The 23,454-nt window shown below is 41.3% G+C and overlaps 1 protein-coding gene across 1 annotated transcript in view; it reads left to right on the top strand.

Annotated features, from left to right (window-relative positions):
• The first annotated feature begins 202 nt into the window (after positions 1-202).
• LOC309647577 (guanylate cyclase soluble subunit beta-2-like) overlaps positions 203-23,454 on the top strand; it is a 41,016-nt gene continuing 17,764 nt past the window's right edge. Inside the window, 12 exon segments of the mRNA XM_082434989.1 lie at positions 203-962; positions 4,486-4,585; positions 7,267-7,460; positions 8,464-8,509; positions 8,512-8,571; positions 9,770-9,873; positions 11,680-11,818; positions 11,821-11,868; positions 11,871-12,019; positions 15,376-15,543; positions 16,106-16,252; positions 21,848-22,002. Coding sequence (XP_082291115.1) covers positions 810-962; positions 4,486-4,585; positions 7,267-7,460; positions 8,464-8,509; positions 8,512-8,571; positions 9,770-9,873; positions 11,680-11,818; positions 11,821-11,868; positions 11,871-12,019; positions 15,376-15,543; positions 16,106-16,252; positions 21,848-22,002 — 1,463 coding nt within the window. The 5' untranslated portion in view covers positions 203-809.

Raw genomic sequence — 23,454 nt, 5'->3', positions numbered from 1 at the left:
TATTAACGCATATATGTGGAATCTAGAAAAATGGTACAGATGAATCGGTTTATAAGGCAGAAATAGAGACACAGATGTAGAGAACAAACATATGGACACCAAGGGGGGAAAGCGGGGGGGGTGGTGGTGGTGGGATGAATCGGGAGATTGGGATTGACATGTATACACTGATATGTATAAAATAGATAATAAGAACCTGCTGTATAAAAAAAAAGAGTAAATAGCATATAAAGATCCTAAAAATAAATATTTGCATAATTGGTCTTATCATAAAAAAAAGAAGACTAGGATGCTGACGAGATGAGAAAGAAAGGGGAAACCACTGCAAATATTTGGTACCCTCTTTTGGCTCAATTGATATAGTATGAATTTGTTGGTATTGTTTTTCAGTTGCAGTATTAATTATTTCTCAGAGGTAGCTTTTTAGTTCACTTAATGGCCATTGTGTTCAAAGATGTCTAAAGATGGCAGGAGAGATTGTCACAGGAATCTGACAGCCTTGAACCCCCTTCTGGATTCTAGAGAAATTTCTGCCATGGGAGCCATGGAAAAGACCAGGGTAGGATTGGGGGGACTCACCAATTTAACGAGCACCTACTAGATGCCAGCCTGCACGGGGCTTCTCATGGTGGCCCCGTGCCCTCGATGGTATCATTGGCATTTACTGATGAGGAAAGTGAAGCCTTAGAGAGAATTCAGAAACGTTATCACAGAGCTGGGATTGGAACCCTTTGGAAGCGAATGTAGACTGTGAAAATGAGAATGAATACCTGGCCGGTGCTTTTATTTTGGATTCCACAGGTGTCTCCATGGGAGCCATTCTGAAACTCTTTGGGGAATACTTCTTTAAATCCTGCAAGATGTCTGGCGATGACAGGATCTTACGGACACTGGGAGGAAATCTCACGGAGTTTACTGAAAACCTAGATGCCCTCCAGAGTTACCCGGCGCTCTCTTATCAGGTAAGCCTATCTAGGTCCGATCTTGCTGGCCCTGCGAAGAAGCAGGTGACTCTAGCAGCTCTGGGCCATCTCACCGCCTCCCCCAAGAGGGTGCAGTTGCCAGGGGCCTGTGGAATGCTTGGTACGTGGCGTCGGTGGGCTGAGTTCTCTGGGGGAAGGAATGGAAAATGAAAACCTGTTGCCCATTTTTATAAACTGGCCGGCAAGAATCAAAGAAGGGCAAGCAGGAGGGGTCGCCTTTGTGATGGGGGAGGGCCTATTCTGATGGCGGCTGGTGGGGGGTTTGACATTAAATCCAGAAGATTGATCACAATGGGAACAAAGGCTGGGAGCCAGTCAGGTTTCAGTGGATTTGCAAAATCTCTCCTCAGGTTTCCTGGCCTGGAAGGAGCTGATAAATAACTTGTGCAGCCAGATTCATTTATTCATGTATTAGAAGGAAAGACTTGACAGGGCCAAGAGCCGGAATCGGAAACCATCCAACTCTGATTAACCCACGAAGTGACTGCCTGAGGTGCTAAACTAATTTCCCTACTGGGATATGTCCTTCTGGAGTTCAGTCCTTGGTTTTCTTGTTTGTAGAGATCATTGGAAATTTAAATGGCCAGACTCCCTTTTCTTTTTTAAAAAAGAAAATGCTTCATTGAAAAGGCAAAGTGGCATTTGCACATATCATAATAATAGTTTATTATTTTATGTAAAAGTTAATATTTGTTTCTAGGGCCCTTCAGAGTTTGCTAAGCTTTTTCCTCACTGTTTCTATATTGAATGCTCATAACTACCCTTGACGGGTAGTCATGAGGAGAAAGTGGGATTATGAATGTGAAAATGCCTCATGAACCACAATGTATCCTCATAGGTGTTAAATGGGAAAACAGTTATTTCCTCCAATTTTCAAGTAAGGAATAAGAGGCTTGGAGACTTAATTGACTTCAAGTAGGATGAGTAGTCGGATCTGTCCTGTTGTTATCATGTGAACTACTCAGGAAGAGGGAGTGAAGAGAGCCCTGGCTGTGGGGTCACATGAGCCTATGATGCTGTCTGACCAGCTCTGCAACTTCCTAGCTGTGTGATCTTGGGCAAGTTACTTGCCCTCTCTGGTCTTCAATTTTTTTCACTTATTTGTTTAATAAATATGTATTGAGTGCCTACTATGTGCTAAGTACTTTTTAGGCATTGGACACACAGAGAGACAAAAAGGAATGAATAGGAAAAAAATTTACTCCATAGTGATGTGTGGATTACAGGAGATCACATGTAGAAATCTCTAGCATTGTAATCAGTCCAGATAAGGCATTCCATGTTTAATAACTTCCTTCCTTTATGTTTTCTTCCTCTCTTTTCTGTATGGCCAGTTTTAAAATTACAATAATTCATATGGCAACTTCCTTTTAAATTTCTTTGCTAAATCACTACAATTACTGTGGAAAGAAATACAATTAAGGCCCTTAAGTAATCTTCCATAGTATTTTAAATATCACATCTTTCATTTGAAAATTGGGCTAATATTTTAAGTCACAGTTCTGGAGAAGATATTAATATTTTTTAATTCATTAAATAAAAATATTATGGAATCTCTTTTATGTTCCAGATATTGTTCTCACGATATTATTGTCATTCTTAGGAATAAGATGAAAGGAACCGAGGTTCTGAAGTCCCAAGTCCATTGTTTTTATGCCTACTCCTGCTACCCTTCCTCTGTTAGTCATTCCTTCATATGCTAAAACCAGTGTTAGAGAAGCAATAGACTAGAACTTCTCTGGGGTCAGTAAGGACATTTTGCACATAATGAGATAAATAAAATATATAAATATACTCTCTCTATATATATATATATACACACACACACACATAAGCTGAAATAAAATACGTGCAATGATATCTGGTTGTTGTATAGTACTTTCTACTGGACAAAAGGTTATAGATTATCTCTTTAGGCAAAAATACAGTAAGATAAACCTGACTTTTTCTTTATGTCTGTCTCTAGTAATTTGGCAGTACCTTAAGGCTTACATTTCTGGTTTTAACTGTGCCTTTAATCTTGTTATTTTTTAGCTACCTTTCATTTGAGGGCCAATTATGAGACAGATATTGGGCTAACTCATGTATAAACATTGAATTATCCTCTTACCCCTAAGGTTAGGTACTCTTATTCTTCCCATTATACAGATGAAAAAACAGAGGTCCAGAAAGGTTAAGTAACTGTCCCAAATTGCCCAGGTTGTGGTGGCTGAGCCAGGACCCAACCCCAAGTGCGTCTGTCTCCAAAGACCATGCTCTGGTCGACTTCTCATTATGTTCCCATTGCCCTAGTTCTCCACTTTTATAAAACCCTATTTCAATTTTTAAAAATAAAAGTATAATATTATTTAGAGAGTTGGAGACATTGACCAGAAGGATTAAAAGCACAAACTTTGAGAAGTATGTCTAGGAAGTGGCCTAGGCTAGGGTGAGAAGTGAGGGTGGAAATGGTAGCAAAAGCTTGTGGATTTTAATTTCAGCCCTTTTGTACTCTGTTATTATTATTTTTTTGCTATGTGGGGTTTGGATATAATTTTTTGAAATAATTTAATTTTCTTTTTCATCATATGCTTTTTATATGTGCTGCCTCAAATCTTCTTTAGATTCAGTCAAAATGTAAACGCACAAATACATACTTTCTCTTTGTATATGCTTTTGGAAAGATAAATACTTGGCAAAAATCCCTTCATTTTAACTAGCACCCCCTCCCCGCCTCCTCCCTACTCCCCCTCCAGCCCCCACTACCACCACCACTTTGGAAGAGAACAAAAATCTCAGAAGGAACACACTTCCTTAATCTCTTCTGTCACTCAGACCAAAAGCTGTGAGCCGGGGTACTGAGCTGCTTACTAATCAAATGGGAGAGAAAATTGTTTCTCTCAGGGATTCCCCCAGGCAAAGTCTTTATCCTTATGTCCTGACATAATCTACCATGAGATGGTACACACTTGATGTCAACATTTATTCCTGGAGAAAGATGATCTCTTCTGATGTATCCTTGATTTTCCAGACATGCAACTTTGCACCACAGATGGCATTATTCTTCCAGAACAAGAGATGAACTTTTCTCCACTTGCCAATTCTTCTGAGCCCCTGATCTTTCAGAGTAAAGATGCTCATGGTCACTTGGTCACAGGCCAAGAATGGCAGCCATCCACTCCTTGGAGTGTAGGTAGAAGCAGCATGGCATGGCAGAAAGGTTCATTTGGGTGTCAAGATGTTGTTCTATCATGAATTTGGCCTTAACTTCCCTGAGGTTCAGTTTCCTCCTCTTTACAATGGAGCTAATGCTTGCCATATAGAGTTGGTTATGTGCTTAGGTATAATATAAAATTCCTGACTTTTAGGGGCCGAAACCATGGCAGATTTTATTTTTATGTGATTGGAGGGGGTTTGGGGATACAGTTCTGCATGATGTAATGAGTAAGTTTCACAAAGCCTCAGAAGCATAATTTAGAGAAATTGTATCCACTGGGGAAAATGTGCTGTGTCTTTTAATTAGGAGATGAATGCACCATCATTTTGTGTGGAGAGAGGAGCAGATGGGAAGATGCTTCTCCATTACTACTCTGATAGAAGTGGTCTGTGCCACATTGTACCAGGTAGGTGGGTGGCTTAACCAGACCCAGAGCTCTGAGGTCTCCAGAGTAAGGAAGTCTTTCCCTATAAATTCCCTAGGATGAGTAATAGCTGGCTGTGGGTAGGAGGTTAAAGTTCCATCTCTTGTGCAGTCTGACTCTTTGCTATCTTGACCATAACTCCCAAAGTTGAGCCTTAAAATAAGTTTCCAAGTACCAAAAGAAGGAATGATTTTCATTTTTATTTCAGCATTTTCAATATGTGAGTTTTTACATAGTTGTGATAATTCTGCGTATTATTTTGTATCTTTTTTTTGTATTCAGCATTATAGAAAAGGGATCCTTTTATGTTTTCACATGGTCTTTAAAACCACCGTCTTCAATGGCTGAATCATATTTCATGTAGTAATTAACTAGTCCCGTATGGTTGAACTTTTAGTTGATACTACTACTCTTTTGCTATTGCAAACAGTGCTGTGATGAACATCTTCATGCATGCTTTCCCCATGTTTTATATTAGAACCCTGGGATAGATCCCTAGAGGAACACTTTTAAAAACATGATCCTTAATGCTTTTACAATTGAATTTTGCTTACATTTTCTCCAGAGTTTGTTTAATGAGTTGACTGCCTTTCTGGAAAAAAACAAATGAATAGATGTCAAACTAGAAATACAAACAGATGGAGAGACATACCATGTTCTTGGATTGGAAGAATTAACATTGTGAAAATGACTATACTACCCAAAGCAGTCTACAGATTCAATGCAATCCCTATCAAACTACCAATGGCATTTTTCACAGAACTAGAACAAAAAATTTCACAATTTGTATGGAAACACAAAAGACCCCGAATAGCCAAAGCAATCTTGAGAAAGAAAAACAGAGCTGGAGGAATCAGGCTCCCTGACTTCAGACTATACTACAAAGCTACAATAATCAAAACAGTATGGTACTGGCACAAAAACAGAAATATAGATCAATGGAACAGGATAGATAGCCCAGAGATAAACCCACACACATATGGTCACCTTATCTTTGATAAAGGAGGCAAGAATATACAATGGAGAAAAGACAGCCTCTTCAATAAGTGGTGCTGGGAAAACTGGACAGCTACATGTAAAAGAATGAAATTAGAACACTCCCTAACACCATACACAAAAATAAACTCAAAATGGATTAAAGACCTAAATGGAAGGCCAGACACCATAAAACTCTTAGAGGAAAACATAGGCAGAACACTCTATGACATAAATCACAGCAAGATCCTTTTTGACCCATGTCCTAGAGAAATGGAAATAAAACCAAAAATAAACAAATGGAACCTAATGAAACTTAAAAGCTTTTGCACAGCAAAGGAAACCATAAACAAGACAAAAGGACAACCCTCAGAATGGGAGAAAATATTTGCAAACGAAGCAACTGACAAAGGATTAATCTCCAAAATATACAAGCAGCTCATGCAGCTCAATGTCAAAAAAACAAACAACCCAATCCAAAAATGGGCAGAAGACCTAAATAAACATTTCTCCAAAGAAGGTATACAGATTGCCAACAAACACATGGAAGGATGCTCAACATCACTAATCATTACAGAAATGCAAATCAAAACTACAATGAGGTATCACCTCACACTGGTCACAATGGCCATCATCAAAAAATCTAAAACAATAAATGATGGAGAGGGTGTGGAGGAAAGAGAACCCTCTTGCACTGTTGGTGGGAATGTAAATTGATACAGCCACTATGGAGAACAGTATGGAGGTTCCTTAAAAAACTAAAACTAGAACTACCATATGACCCAGCAATCCCACTACTGGGATATATCCTGAGAAAACATAATTAAAAAGAGGCATGTACTGCAATGTTCATTGCAACACTATTTACAATAGCCAGGACATGGAGGCAACCTAAGTGTCCATTGACAGATGAATGGATAAAGAAGATGTGGCACATATATACAATGGAATATTACTCAGCCATAAAAGGAAACGAAATTGAGTTATCTGTAGTGAGGTGGATGGACCTAGAGTCTGTCATACAGAGTGAAGTAAGTCAGAAAGAGAGAAACAAATACTGTATGCTAACACATATATATGGAATCTAAAAAGAAAAAAAAGATTCTAAAGAACCTAGGGGCAGGACAGGAATAAAGACACAGATGTAGAGAATGGACTTGAGGACACAGGGAGGGAGAAGGGTAAGCTGGGACAAAGTGAGAGAGTGGTGTTGACGTATATACACTACCAAATGTAAAATAGATAGCTAGTGGGAAGCAGCCACATAGCACAGGGAGACTAGCTCGGGGCTTTGTGACCACCTAGAGGGTTGGGATAGGCAGGGTGGGAGGGAGACACAAGAGGGAGGGGATATGGGGATATATGTATACGTATAGCTGGTTCACTTTGTTATACAGTAGAAACTAACACAGCATTGTAAAGCAATTATACTCCAATAAAGATGTTAAAAAAAAAAAAAGAAATCAGAGTAGCAGGGATATATTTAGTATCCAGTGTGTAAATCTCTGCTTTTAAGTTATTGTTTTTTAATTTATTAATCTGTCATATGCTGTCTGCCTTGATGCAGGGCCTGGGCTTGGTGAATTCTGGAATATTTTTCAAAAGTTGTATAACCTGATTATTTAAAAATTTTTGCTGACACAACTGCCTTCTGCCATCCCTTACCAATAGGTATCCTTCTGCTGCAGGTATCATTGAGGCTGTGGCCAAAGACTTCTTTGACATTGACGTGACCATGGATATCCTTGACGTGAATCAAGAGGAGAGGACAGGGAAGAAGGAGCATGTTGTGTTTCTGATCGTGCAGAAGTCGCACAGACAGATGAGAAGGGCAAAGCCAAAGGGATCACTAGACACTCAGGACAGCCAGAGAGACCAAGAGGTACCAGTGTGCTGTGTCTTCAGAAAGCACAGTTCCTCCTGGTGGAGTGACTAGTCTTGGAACAATCTACATAAAGAACTGGACCTTCTAATTGTGGATTTAGGGCAGGGTTTCTCAGTGTCAGCACTGTTGACATTCTGGACCAGATAATCTTTGTTATGAGGGACTGTCCCGTGCATGTTTAGCAGCACCCCTAGCCCACTCACTAGATGCTAGCAGCACCCAGCTCTCCCCCTCCATCCCAGGCTGTGGCAATCCAAAATGTCTCCAGACACTGCCAAGTATCCCCAGGGTAGGGGTAGGGGACAAAGTCACTATTGGTTGAGAACCACTGGAATAAGTTCATTTGGATAAAAAATTGGGAGGCTCTCTGGGATGGACCTTAGCCTGAAACATTTTACCTGTAAAAAAAAAATAGCAATGTAAAGTCCTTGAGATTTGGATCTGGTGGCTTATTTTGCAGTTCTCATGGTGTAAATTGACTTTTCAAGTCCTGAATGCCCGCTTGTGCAACTGGGGCCATTTGGGGTCTGGAGTCAACTCATGAGCATGTGGTTGGCTGCCTTGATTGCAGCTTGCGGTGTGACTGTTATCTGTTGAGGTACCACATCTATTAGGTACATGACTCTCTGTGTCCACAGAGCTCATACGAATATGCAGAGAAGTCTGTGATTCCTGGAGCGCACAATGTTTATATCTTAGAGTATTCAAAGCTCACCTCAGAGTCTTTTCACTGCAGAATCTTCAACCACAGGAAGAGAAGTTTCTGTGTGATTTTCCTGCCAGCCTCACCTTGAGATTTTGTAAAAAGTTCTTGCTGCCTTTGGTGGAGAAACAGCATGAGGATTAATTGGATAGCAATTTTGGGGCTTATGAAGTCTTGCTAAAGTTGACCTTGTGTGGCCTCACTGTTCCTCTGGCCCCATCACAGAGGAACAGTGTATCCTCGTGCATCTCCTGTCACATGACCAGACCTGTATGCTTCTCTCCCTGCCATTTGCAGGCCCTGGAGGCAACTTTCTTTAGGATGAAAGAGAAATATTTGAGTGTCTCTGTCCCATGAAAAAGTCCAGCTGGGAAGTTGTGAGAAGCATAGTCATGTTTGGAAAAAGTAAGTGGGCCCTTCTCCCAACCTTGGCTCTCAGAGCAGAATGATTGCTTTGTGCACACAAATGGGCAGAGTCCTCTATAATCAGGATGTCACTGATTTCTTCAGAGCTTGGACTTGGCAGGCATGGTTTTTAACTTTAAAACATCAGACTCTAACTTGTCTTCCTTTGCCCCTTTTATTTGTGTTGGGGGTCACTTGGAGGCGCAGTTTCTCCTTGTAATCAGGGGAAGCCGCTGGAGAGGGGATTGGAATCAACCCCTTTTGGTGACTGTGCTGAAGAGAAGGAGGATGAGTGCTGACATATTATCAAGAGCACTGAGTTTTCCACAGCTACTCAGGCCTTCGGAACGGGGATGTATTTCTGGCCCGGAAGCCTGTAGATAAGAATCATGGTGTCCAAGAGTGCGAAGGACCCTGGATCGAGAACCAGGAGAGTAGATTTCTGGCTCTGTCCCTGGGGAACCTAAGTCCTTCATCTTCCACCTGCCAAATGAAGGTATTAGGTTCTCAAAAGTGTCCCTGTTGGCGCTGAGATGGTCTCATGATCAGCGCCTAAGATCCGAGTCAGAACAGGGGCTCCGGCCCACTGGGAGAAGGGAGTTGGAGACTCCTGGTCATGCCCCATGGGTCGTGATGACATGCGTCTGGGAGAAGGTCTGCAGGGCTCAAAGAACTGAATTTTGAGTCCCTCAAGCCATGGCAAGCGAGTCAAACATGCAATTGACATGCTTTGTCTAGGAGATTTTCATATCAAAAAGGCTCCATTTCGAATCTCTACCCCCTGCCAAATAGGGCTGTTGGTTACATTTTCATGTGCCACCCAAAACTGTCAGTCTCCAAAGCTCCATGGCAAATGTCCCTGACACCGGCCGGGCGTGCGCACTGTGCTCTGCGAGCTCATTGTCTGGCTGTCAGCTTTTCAATGCCGGCCCTGTTTTCATGGCGAGACACACTCAATTGGCCCAGGAACTCTTCAGCGGCGGGCAGAAACTTGGCAGGGGGCAGGAGGGCTTCTCAACCTGGTAGCAAGTTTTCTGTTTGTTTTAATTGGGAAGCAGAATTGCCGTGGCCATCTGGAAACGCGGAGGGAGCTTGTGCTGAGCAGCGGGGACTGCGCTTTGCCCGGGAAACATTTGAGATACTCTCTTGGGTTGGTGGCCTGAGTTGCCTGTGAACGGGATTCTGTTTCTCCATCCAGGGCATCTCAGGGACACCTTTGAACCAATTTATCCCGAGTGGCTCTGGATTGAAGAGGAGACATTCTGCAATGCTTTTCCCTTCCATGTGGTATTTGATGAATCAGTAAGAGGCCCTTTCCCTCCTGAACTGGGGATAGGCTGGGGAGAGGAGTAAGTCACGTAGTCTTTTTTTTTTTTTAATTAATTAATTAATTAATTAATTTATGTCTGCATTGGGTCTTCGTTGCTGTGTGCGGGCTTCTCATTGCGGTGGCTTCTCTTGTTGGGGAGCACGGGCTCTAGGCGCACGGGCTTCAGTAACTGTGGCTCGAAGGCCTTAGAGTGCAGGCTCAGTAGTTGTGGCGCACGGGTTTAGTTGCTCCGCGGCATGTGGGATCTTCCCGGACCAGGGCACGAATCTGTGTCTCCTGCATTGGCAGGTGGATTCTTAACCACTGCGCCACCAGTCATATAGTCTTTTACGGCTGGGGGGGACTTTAAGTCCCTGAGGAGTACCTAGGGTTTGGGAGGCTAGGATTTAGCTTGGCAGGACCACTGCCTTCCTTTTCATTGTAGCATCCTCCAGAAACCAGAATGCAGCATCTTCTTGATAGGCACAGAAGGGAGCAGTGCCCAGGGGTTTGAACTAGTGAGTGCAAGAGCAAGTTTGCCATTAAAGAAAAAGGAAATGACACTGAAATCACTATACCAAGAGACAAAAGAACACAGTAGCAAAGGCAGGGTGGGATTCTAAATGTGACCACTCCCCATCCTTGTGGCTACCACGGATGGCTCAATTCCACCAAGCTTCTCTTTCTGCATCTTGAACGTAGACGAGAGGCCTGTGCCCACTCAAGCCACTGTTCTGTGGGAGGTGTGACGGATGGTGACCATTTAAGTGTGGTCATTATCAATTTCCTTGGATAAAATTGATTGATAAAGTTGAATTGATTATGAACTCATTCAAAGGGCAATTAGGCAACATAAATTGGTCCAAAAATTATCAGTTAAAATGCCTTCAGCTATTTTGATTTCCTCTGATATTTATGTGAATGCACAGACATGTCAAATCATCACCTACCAGTGGATGCTGGACACAGATTCTCTAATGTTTACTCACTTGAGGGTCATCTCTGATTGCAGAGAATTTATGATCTAACTAAGGAAATCAAACACCCCTTTATGAAACAACCAGGGAATTATAAAGCTATGTACTGTGGCTTTTCCCCAATGCCATGAGGATATTATTATTATTACTACTATTAACATTTAAAATTCTGATCTACTTAAACACTCCCTTTCTTTTTAAGTTTTGGGCATAGAAACCAAAAATTTAATGACACTTATTCCAGAAGACTAGGTTGATTTCTGCAACCTGACAGAGTGAAGTTAATTTAAATATTTCTGGATAGCCTGGGCTGGCATTGGACTTTTTATGTAAAGGATGCTCATTTTGTTTTTTCCTTCTGTGTGTTCCCTGGAGATGGCAGTGAAAGTTGTCTCCCCACCTCCATGATGGGTTCCTTCACCCAGATCTGGGCATCAGATCCAAGCTACAGTTTTTTCTAGTTTCTTTATTAGTTAATTCCAAAGAAAGAAAGAGACAGAGACAGACACAGAGACAAAGACAGAGAGGACTGAAGCAAGGGAAGAAATATTATCCCCATTGAGAGCTTTAACCTCTGTTTCTTGTTAGTCAGAGAAATGCTGTGCTTTCAGGCACTCTCATGCGATTATTCTTTGCTCTTTCAGAGATTAGCTGCAGATTTGCTTTTTAAAATAATATTTATTGCTTCCATGGTATTTATTCCATTACTGGCCCTTTTCCCCCTAGCAAGTCACAAATCGTGGGCGGATGCTATTTCTAGGGGAAAGTTTACGTGCAGGTTGCTGTCTCTTCCGTAGTCTCATGTGTGTTCTCTGTGGATAGCTGCGGGTCAAACAAGCTGGAGTGAACATTCAGAAGTATGTCCCAGGACTCCAAACCCAGATGATTCGATTAGATGAGTACTTCTCCATCGTCCAGCCCCAGGTTACCTTCAACCTTTTCAGCATCTGCAAATTTATCAACAGTTTGTCCTGAAGACGCAAAGGGAGATGATGCCTGCAAAGCCTGATGCCTGAGAAGTCAGCCCGCCCTCAAACTCCGAGGTAGTAACTCCTTCCTCCCCGTTGCTTTCTGCTCTGGGAGACTGGACAAAAAGGGAAGAAGCAGTTTTCTAATTGCCTCAAAAAAGTTGGATAAAAATTGGGGGACTACATTGAGAGCAGTATATTTTTTCCCCATTTGGCTTAATCTATAGTTAACAATATATTTTATTTCTTCAACCATGTCTAGTTTAGACATGAACTCTAATTATATTTATATATAATTATAAAATCCTGGTCTCTGTTACCAAAAGTTTTAGAATGCACTCAGTATTATTTGTACTCTTGAAATGGTCTGTCCTTTATACAGCAACGTGATCATCTGACCTACTGTTAATAGGGCACATGTTTTGTTTTTGGTTTTGTTTCAATTGTGGTAAACTTTACATAACATAAAGTTTACCATTTTAACCATTTTTGAGTGTACAGTTCAGTAGTGGTAAGTACCTTCACAGTGTTGTGTAATCATCACCACCATCCATCTCCAGAACTTTATCATCTTGCAAAATGGAAACTCCATTAAATACCAACTCCTTGTTTTCCCCTCCCCCTGCCCCTGGCAACTACCACTCTACTTTCTGTCTCTATGAATTTGACTAATTTATGTACCTCATATAAGTGGAATCATACAGTATTTGTCCTTTTGTGACTGTCTTTTTTTCACTTAGCATGATGTCTTCAAGGTTCATCCTTGTTGTAGCATATGTCAGAATTTTCTTCCTTTTTAAGGCTGAATTATTATTATATTATTCCCGCGTGTATAGACTACATTTCACTTAACAATTCATCTGTCAGTGGATAGTTGGGTTGCTTCCACTTTCTGAATAATGAATAATGCTGCTATGGACATGGGTGTATAAATGTTTTGAGTCTCTACTTTCAGTTCCTTTTAGTGTATATCCAAAAGTGGAATTGCTGGTTCATTAGGTAATTCTATTTTTAATTTATTGAGGAACTGCCATACTGTTTTCCATAGCTGCTGCACCATTTTATATTCCCATTAATAGTTCACAAAAGTTCCAATTTCTCCACATCCTCATGGACACTTGTTATCCTCTGTTATTGTTTTTTGGATTTTTTTGATAATAGGTATTCTAATGGGTATGAAGTGGTTTCTCACTGTGGTTTTTTTTTTTTTAAACTTTGTTCTCATAGAAATTTTTTTTTTAATTAATTAATTAATTTATTTTTGGCTGCGTTGGGTCTTCGTTTCTGTGCGAGGGCTTTCTCCAGTTGCGGAGAGCGGGGGCCACTCTTCATCGCTTTGCGCGGGCCTCTCACTGTCGCGGCCTCTCCCGTTGCGGAGCACAGGCTCCAGACGCGCAGGCTCAGTAGTTGTGGCTCACGGGCCCAGTTGCTCCGCGGCATGTGGGATCTTCCCAGACCAGGGTTCGAACCCGTGTCCCCTGCATTGGCAGGCAGACTCTCAACCACTGCGCCACCAGGGAAGCCCCTCACTGTGGTTTTAATTTGCGTTTCCCTAATGATGTGACGCTGAGCATTTTTCATGTGCTTATAGGCCATTTGTATATCTTCTTTGGAGAAATGTCTATTCAAATTATTTGCCCATTTTTAAATCAGGTTGTTTGGTGTTTTATTGTTGTGTTATAGGAATTCTTCCGATATTCTGGATCTTAACACCTTATGATTTGCAAATATTTTCTCCCACCCCGTGGGTTGCCTTTTCACTCTGTTGATTGTGTCGTTTGATGCACAGAAGCTTTTAATTTTGATGTTGTCCAATTTACCTATTTTTCCTTTTGTTGCCTGTGGTTTTGGTGTCACACCCCAGAAATCACTGCCAAATCCAACGTCATGAAGCTTTTCTCCTACGTTTTCTTCTAAGAGCTTTATAGTTTTGGCTCTTATGTTTGGTCTTTAACCCATTTTGAGTTAATTTTTTATAAGATATAAGGGGGCACATATTTTGAGCTTTCTATTGGACTGACTATTAGATATTCTAGGCATAAACACAGGCAGAGCCATGGAGACATTGGAGAGGAAGATGAAATGTTCTGGGAACCCTGAGTGATGGGAGAGGAGGCTGGTGAGATGAGGACTTGAGCTCTATCATGTCACTGGAAATACTTTTAAGTGTCTACTGTGATCAGATTTGAGATTTAGAATGATCATGCTGGAGCCCTGTGAAGGATGGACCACAGCGTTGAGAAGATGGAGTCTGGGAGGCCAGCGGAGACTGTTCCTGGAGAACAGGTGAGAAGCTTTGAGTGCTGAACGCAGTCAGGCAGTGGCTCTGGGGTGGTGATGCGGGAACAGATTTAAGGCAGAAATTGGTGACTGGATGTAGAGGATGAAAAAGAGAGACTATTTGGATAATTATTAATTTTCTTGCTTAGGTAACTGGGTCATAAAGGTGTGATTAACTAAGAGAAGACATGATGTAAATACCTTGAGGGCAGCTTTGTCAGTTTGAGTTGCTGCTGTACCCCCTTCCACGCCTAAAACAGTGTGCCTGGCTCATGGTAGAAACTACAAATGTCTGTAATAAAAGAATTAAGTTGCAAGGCAGAAATAGAGACGCTGATGTAGAGAACAAACGTATGGACACCAAGGGGGGAAAGTGGTGGGGTGGTGGTGGTGGGATGAATTGGGAGATTGGGATTGACGTATATGTATGCTTTCTCATTTAATTTTCTGAACATTTCTGTGAGGGAGGTGTTATTAGCCATGACAGCTAAGAAAATTCACTCCAGTTTATGAGTAAAAGAGCTGGAAACCAGTCAGAAGTCCATTTAACTCCAAAATTCGTACGTTTACCACCACATAAGTTACTGTGGAAACATAGATAATATGGAAATTAATAATATATAAATGTCAGAAGAGAAAGAGACAGGGATGGGTGTGCGTGTGAAGGCTGATATAAAAAGTGTGGCACTTGAGTTGGGCCTTGAGGCTGACTTTCAGCAAGAAAATGAGGGAAAGGCATTTCAGGAGAATGGCACAGCAAGAGCCAAGGTAAGGCACCGTGAAGGTCAATACTGCAGGGTGTTATCCCTAGAACATGGGGGTACATGGCGAAGTGGTGTCTTTTGAGGCTGGGCAGGTATACCTCTGGTAGTAATCTCCCCTTCGAGTAATTTTCCCTTCCCTTCGGGTCTCCCATAGTTCAGGCTCTGCCTTGGCGCACCTGCCAAGGGCTTCTCTGTAAGCCAGTGCCCACCCAATCCATCCTGTCATCCCCCAGCACTCTGCACGTCTTATTGAGTATTTGTTTGCATTCTGTCTCCTCACTAGACTAGGAGCTCCTTATGGGCAGGGACCCCGTCTGCTTCACAGTATATGATTCTCCAGCATGATGACCAGCACATAAGAGACAATAAATGTCTGGTGGGTGGATGGTGAATGGTGATGGGCATTCTGGCTCCTTTACTCCAAGGCACAGTCAGACTTGGTTCCCAAATGGCACTTGAATACAGAATTAGTAGAACTGTTACTCTCCATCCTTAGCTATCACTGACACCCGGTTTATGTTGCAGGAGAATTTAAAACCTGCACAATCGTCTTCAGCGACGTGGTGACATTTACGAACATCTGTGCTGCCTGCGAACCTATCCAGATAGTGAATATGCTGAATTTAATGTACTCCAAGTTCGACAGGTTAACCAGTGTCCACGATGTCTACAAAGTAAGCATGTGGTGCTCTGGGGTGCGTGTCCCTGTGTGCCTAGGCAGGTCACGTACCTGGTGGTGGGTCCTCCTTTTCCTCTCCCCTCACTGGTCTGGGGTTTGGTGTGGATGAGAGTGGGGATGGGAGGAAGAACTAACAAGGAATTAGAGGTATTTTAGGATTTTAATTTTTAAAAAATCCTCTTATACTACCCAATGCTAAGATTGCCTTTGAGGGGCATACTGCTTTCCCAGAGAATACTACTCCTTCATTTCAGCAGCAAGTCTAACCTAAATAATGTGGATCTAATACACAGCATCATACAACGACCCCAGGAGCTTTGTCTTCTCTGGAACTTGTCTCCACCAAAAGCAGAAAGCCCTTTTGGCTCCCTCATGGCTGTTTCCTGAGTCATTTTTCTTCTCACCTTTCCCCTCATGCTCCTCATGCCCCTAGAAAATAACCACCAGCTTTAATATGGTCCTTCTATCAATACATGGAAAATGACAAAAATATTTAGTGTTATATTTAGTGCATTAAGAAAACCCTCTGAATCCTGCCTTACCCCTGCTCCTTACAGGTGGAAACAATAGGAGATGCTTATATGGTGGTAGGGGGTGTACCAGTGCCTATTGGAAGCCATGCTCAAAGAATAGCTAACTTTGCCTTGGGGATGAGAATTTCTGCAAAAGAAGTAATGAACCCTGTTACTGGAGAACCCATCCAGGCAGAGAGCAACTGAGTTCTTTGCTTAATACCAACCACCTCACACAAAAAAGTGGAATTCTGTTTATTAGTCTGCTCGGATGGTTACTGGGTATGTGACAGTAATTAAAATGGGTCGTTTCTCCCAACTCGTCTCTTCTCTTGCATATGTTACTAAGTAATAGAGATATTAGTCAGGATGTTATTCTCTCAAATTTGAGAAGGGGCTGTGGAGCTCGGGACTGTGATGCGATTCATGCTGGCTTCCTTTGTCCATGACCGAGGACAGTGCTGTGCACGTCTCCTCACTGACTTTGTAGGGCTCGATCCATAGGGAGCCAGCTCACTTCTAATTCCTGCCTTTTTGTTCGAGACTTTCAACAAGTGGTTCAGGTTTACTAAACAACCCACTTTTCTTCGCTTAGGGAAATTGTATATCCAGCATGCCGTCTGACAGGCTTGGAACTCAGGCTGAGGTGTGCAACTGTCTCCAGCCAGCCGTCCAGACACCAGGGTGCAATAAGATATTCAGAATAGCTTTCCCTTCAGCACGTGGCCACGAGCGAGACATCTGCTCGCCTTTCTCACAGGAATACAGGAAGCTACTCTTCCATGTACGGAAGTTTGTTCTCACTGTAAAAGTTGGACACGTTTGGTGATGAAAAGTAAATGTCTTCTTCTGTCTGCTCAGCTGATCCTAACTGCCCCGAGGTGGCGTAGAGCAGTGTCTCAGTCTTTTAAAATCTAGATCCCTTTCCCACTCCTGTCAGTCAGATCTGCAAAATAAACAGCCAACTAAAAATAAATAAAGCCAATTATAAGATGGAATAGGATTTTCCCAAATGATAATCCCTAGGTAGGGGATTCTGAAAACACACCATATTCGCCATCACCTCAATGATTTAGAAGCTGAGAAATGCTGCAGGTCCTGGTTATGGTGTCCATGGCAGTCTTCAGAGTAAAAGCTGGCCATGTATCATGTCCATGATACTGGCCTATTGCAAACACACAGATACAGCTGTTGTATAAAACCCCCAATGTAATAAATTAAAAAATCAAGATGGGGGGTAATGAGGGAGAAGAGATAAGAAGGTCAGATATGAGATAAGTGTTTTGGTTAAAGAATTCTAATGTAAGCTGCTGAAGAATAATTGAAAATATACTGTTGTGTAAATAGACAGTACGTGTGTCTGTTTGTGAAGGAGGCGTGGCAACAGAGATAATAATAGTGCTACACCAAAAAGAATGAAATTAAACAATGAATTCCTGGAAACTTGCATAGTGGATTTACCAAGAAAAAAAACAGGATAAGATGTTATCAGTTCTAAGATAAGAATAGGGACATAGTTAAGAGCATCATTAAATATCCACCAGAAAATGTATATCATGTGGGTTTATTTAAGGAAGTAGGGGAGAGGGCTGGAAACATTCTCTCTCTTAAGAGAATTGTGCTGCTACTTCTACAGTTTTAAAATTAATACTCATTGAGATCTTTTATTCTTTCTTTCATAAAGCCTTTAATACACATTTGCTGAGGTCACACTATGCATGAGTGCTAGGTGCTTTGAAGGATTCAGAGAAATGTATGGCAGATTCTTTTTCCTAGAGAAATTTATAATCTTATTTTAGGGAAAAGAAAATCTAGCATGAAAAGATGAAAAGACAAGTAAGTCTGACTAGGATATTGAAAGCTGCAAGAGAATTCTGTTTCCATGCTAGTAGTTAAAAAAATTTAAAAATCACATAGCAAAGAAATATAAATGAACCAAATTCCAGAAAGTGGCAAACCCTTTTGAGGAGGACACCCATGATTGATTACATTCATCCCTCATAGAGCCCTAGGAGAAGTAATCTACCAGAGGTGAGGGTAAGAAGAAACCAGTCTAAAGTTTAGTGAACTTTTAATGGCCACCTTGGAGCTGGAATGACAGGTCAGAATCCCAAAGCGGCTGTCTTTGATAAGTTCTAGCCACAGAGTCGGTACCCATTTACCAACTTTTTCCCCACAGGTCTTCACGAAATGCATAGGTTCATTCAGTCAAAGGCTAGGGATAGGGGAGGAGACCTGAGAGAGACCCCCAGTTCCAGAGGAGTGTGGGTCTTTCCCAAATGCAAGGCCGTGGTCCATGGAAGGGTAATGTTAGAGTCAGAGAACTAAGACAAGTTGCTCTGAGGTGCTCTTGGCCTTCACCTAGTGCACTACAATGACCCTTTGAAGTCTCGGGGCAGAGAAGAATGGTAGAGAAAAATCTCCCAAGGTGCAGAGAGTCCAAGTGGGAGTGAAGAACAAGGAGACACCCCAAAATCTCACTGTTGGGCTGTAAAGCAGAAAGAGATCTCCCACAATTCACAAAGCTGGAAGCTTGGCTGGGGTTAGCATAAGGAGGTCCTCAGAACCTTGGTGGTGCTTAGATCCTATGTCCTGCTGGAGAGAAAGTCCTGATTCAGCCTTCATAATATTTAAAACCAGTGCTGCATAGCCAGGACATGGAAGCAACCTACGTGTCCATCGACAGATGAATGGATAAAGAAGATGTGGCACATATATACAATGGAATATTACTCAGCCATAAAAAGAAACAAAATTGAGTTATTTGCAATGAGGTGGATGGACCTAGAGTCTGTCATACACAGTGAAGTAAGTCAGAAAGAGAAAAACAAATATCATATGCTAACACATATATATGGAATCTAAGAAAAGATGGTTCTGATGAGCCTAGGGGCAGGACAGGAATAAAGACACAGACATAGAGAATGGACTTGAGGACATGGGGAGGGGGAAGGGTAAGCTGGGACGAAGTGAGAGAGTAGCATTGACATATATACACTACCAAATGTAAAATAGATAGCTAGTGGGAAGCAGCTGCATAGCACAGGGAGATCAGCTTGGTGCTTTGTGACCATCTAGAGGGGTGGGATAGGGAGGGTGGGAGGGAGGCGCAAGAGGGAGGGGATATGAGGATATATGTATACATAGAGCTGATTCACTTTGTTATACAGCAAAAACTAACACAACATCGTAAAGCAGTTATACTCCAATAAAGATGTTAAAAAGAAAAAAGTGCTGAACGGAATCTAACAGTATCTCTGGAAAAAGCCCAGACTTAACTAAAATACAGATTCAATTCACTCAGTTTCCAGTTTAGCAGTCTGCCAGAAGAAGGGGTATAAACTTTTCTGAGGGGTAAATATTACATACTTCAGTCTCCACTGTACTTTTATACAATTAAATTGTTAAAAATATGAGCTGTAAGAAGAAATGAGAAAATCGTGGTGTGGTGTATAGCCAAGAGAAAAATAGTCAATAGAAGCGAATCCAGAGATGGCCAGATGTTGGAATTATCAGACAGTCTTTAAAATAACTTTGATAAATATTTTAAAGCATCTGCTGGAAAAGGGGAACAACACATTTAAACTGATGAGATATACATATACACTACTTATCTATCCATCCCATGGAAATGAAAACCAAGATGTCAGAAATCAGAAGAATTCAATTTATGGGCTTAAAAGAGACTAGACACAGTAGAGGAAAGGATTAGGGATTTTGAAGTCAGAGCAATAGAAATTATTCAAACTGAAACATAAAGAAGAAAACAGGATGAAAAAAGTGGAATAGAGCATCCTAGATCTGTAGGATATCAGTTGGGCTACCATATGTGCACTGGAGTACTAGGAAGGAGAATAGAATGAGAATGGGTCAGAAGAAATATTTGAAGAGACAATGGTTGAGAATTTCCCAACACTGATGAAGGAAATCAACCCACAGATTCAAGAGCTAAAGAAACCCAAACTGGATAAATTCAAAGAAAGGCACTTCTAGTCAAATATACCAAAATCCCCACCCCAGTGCAATAAGGCAAGAAAAAGAAAAATAAGACATAAGTATTGGAAAGGAAGAAGTAAAGTTATTGTTATTCATAAACCAAACAATGGTGCACCTAGAAAATCCTATAGAAACTGCAGTAAACTACCAGATCTTGTAAGTTTACCAAGATCACAGGATATAAGAGCAGTATCTAAAAATTAGTTGAATTTCTATATACTAAGGATAAACAAATTGGAAAATAAAAATAGACTGTTTCAAATCTTGAAAAATAACAAAATTGGAGGACTTACACTACCTAATTTCAAGACTTATTTTAAAGCTGCAGTAATAAAGACAGTGGAATTGGCAGAAGTATAGACAAATAGATCACTGGTGCAGTATATAGTGCCCAGCAATTGACTACTTATTTAAGGACAATTGATTTTTGACCAAGGTACCAAATCAGTTGAGTGGAGAAGGAATCTCTTCTTATGAAGTGGGTTCTGTTACAATTGAATATACATATGGGAAGAAAAATGAACCTCAATCCTACTTAACTCCATTTATAAAAATTAATTTGATATATATTGCAGACCTAAATGATAGAACCATAAAGGTTCTTGAAAGAAATATGAATAATAGCTTCATGACTTTGAAGTAAGCAATGATTTCTTAGTGCTTCAAAAAGCACAAACTATGAAAGAAAAACAGTGGTTAACTTCATTGCTCTAAGCCAAATTGTGTTCTCTTTGAAATTCATATGCTGATGCTTTAACTGCCAGTACCTCAGAATGTGACTGTATTGGGAGACAGGACCTTTAAAGAGGTAACAAGTCAAAATCAGGTTGTTAGGGTGGGTTCTAATCCAATCTGACTGGTGTCCTTATAATAAGAGAAATTTGGATACATGAAGAGATGTACACCAAGAATGTGTGTGCACAGAGAAAAACCATGTGAGGACATAGCAAGAAGGCCGCCATCTGCAAGCAAAGCAGGGAGACCTCAGGAGAAACCAAACCTGTTGACACCTTGATCTCGGACTTCCAGACTCCAGAACTGTGAGAAAGTAAATTTCTGTTGTTTAAACCACTCAGTTTGTGGTATTTTGTTAACCCTAGCAAACTAATACATTCATTGAAATTTAAAAATTTCTGCTTATTAAGGAAAATGCATATATAAAAATCACAGAATGGGAAAAATATTTGTAATACATGTATACATCCGCCTTGTGATCCAGGAAGTCTATTTCTAGGTATTTTCCTGAGAAAAATGAAAAATGTTATGTCCATGAAAAGATCTGTAAAAGAATGTTCACAACAGCTCCAAATGGGAAATAACCTAAATGTTTGTGAAGACTGGACACAATGAATTGTGATATATTCTTACAATAGACTAGTATTTAGAAATAAAAGAATGAACTACTGATACATATAACAATATCGGTGAATCTTAAAAACATTGATTTGGATAAATGAAGTCTGACACAAAACAGAATATACTATATGACTCCATTTATGTGAAGTTGCAGAACAGGCAAATTCATCTCTGGGAGAAGAAGTAACAAAGTGGTGACCTCTGCAGGGAGGGATGGACCTTAACTGGAAAGGGGCACAAGATAATTTTGCAAAGGTGATGGACCTAGTCTGTATTTTATTTTGGATGGTGGCTACAGGGATATTTGCCAAACTCGTGGAGCTAAATATTTTAAGGTCTGCCTTTTATGTATGCCTTTTATGTAACTTATACCTTAATTTAAAAATAAAAACAAGAGTATCTGATGGTCCCTTTTCAGTGAGGTTCTCTCTGCAGGTCAGAGTGGGCATCCCTACGGCACCAGTCTTGGCAGGCGTCATGGGGGACAAGATGCCGCGGTACTGCTTGTTTGGTGACACTGTGAATACAGTCTGTAGGATGGAAAGTCACGGGCTTCCCAACAAAGTGCATCTTAGCCCCACGGCCTACAGGTAACCATTCACTTATTCATGCCTCTCTTTGTCCCTTTTTCTTCCAGAAGGTACAGAGTGCCTAGTAGCCACCGGATGGGGGTAGTGGAGGAAGCCTGTGTTTTTCCTTCCATGCCACACTTACAGAGGACATTGTGGCAGACAATTAATACTATTGAGCCTCTACTATAGGGTAGTTTTTGCTCTCAAGGAGCATATGGTCCAGTTCAGGGATTGGCAAATTATAGTCACAGGCTGTATCTCGGCTGTTGCTTGTTTTTGTAAATAAAGTTTTATTGAAACACAGCCAGGATCTTTATTTACATATTATCTACAGCTGCTTTCATGCTACAACAGCAGAGCTGAGTAGTTGTGACAGAGACTATGTGGCCCCCAAAGCTGAAAATATTTCCTATCTGGTTTTTTACAAAAAAAAGTTTGCTGACCCTTGGTCTAATGGAAGAAGAAAGAAATATTCACAGATAATTATTTTTAAAGTGTGATAAGTACAGTGGTCAAGATATGCATGAAACAATACTTATGGTTTGCTGAGAACTTGTAAGAGGCCACATTCTCTTCCAAGTTCGTCAACATATGATAGTCCATTTACTCTTTTGCAACAACCCTATGAAGATATACTATTATTATTCTCATCTGCAGATGAGAAGAAAAAAAAACATCAGGTGCAAAAAGGTTAATCACTAGTTTCAGGTCACAAGTAGGCTAGGAAGCAAAACAGCCTGGATACAACCCAGGGGATCAGGCTTTAACCACCCATTCTCATGCCTGAGGGAATTATAGTGTGTGTCGTGGGGCAAGGGTGCCAAACCCAGTCAGGAGATTCTGTGTGGAGGAGGGAGATTCCTGAGCTGGATCTTGAACAAGGAGTCCCAGAGCACAATTTATCCCAAACTGGTGTATTGGGAGTGAAAAGCAAGCAGTAGAAACACAGATGTAGAATAAGTGCAGAGAACTACAAATGATTTAGCTTTGCTGGGGTGGAAAATATGAGGCAGAAAGTGGGGAGAGCTGTGTGTGCCTCACTGAAGGGCAGGGCTCTCATTGTAGGTGAGGAGGGGCCCCTAAGGAGTGTGAGATCAGACACAATGCCAAGGTCAGGGTCCTGTTTGACATTGACCACTCAAGGCTGCATAAGGGCAGATGTTTGAGCATCAGGACATAGGAAAGAGAAGACCCGTTAAGAGTTTAATTTGAACCAAAACAATTCGTCAGTGGGAATCTGAGGAGTAAAATCAGCTAAATTTGGTAATTGCTAGGAATGGGGGATGAGAATGAGGGAGGAGCCTTGAATGTCTCCCAGGTCCCCATCCTGGGCGACTGGGGCCTGAATCTCATCATCTGAGATGGAACAACGGAGAGGGATCCCAGTTCAGAGGGGCAGATGATGAATTCAAGTTTGGAAGTGTTGAATTCAAAGGAACTGGGGAGCATCTAGGGAGAGGTGCCATTAAA

This window comes from Balaenoptera physalus, assembly GCF_965194825.1.
Source record: "Balaenoptera physalus genome assembly, chromosome: 18".
NCBI lineage: Eukaryota > Metazoa > Chordata > Mammalia > Artiodactyla > Balaenopteridae > Balaenoptera > Balaenoptera physalus.
Note: the sequence above shows the minus strand (reverse complement) of the source record. Positions and strands in the feature narration are given on the sequence as shown.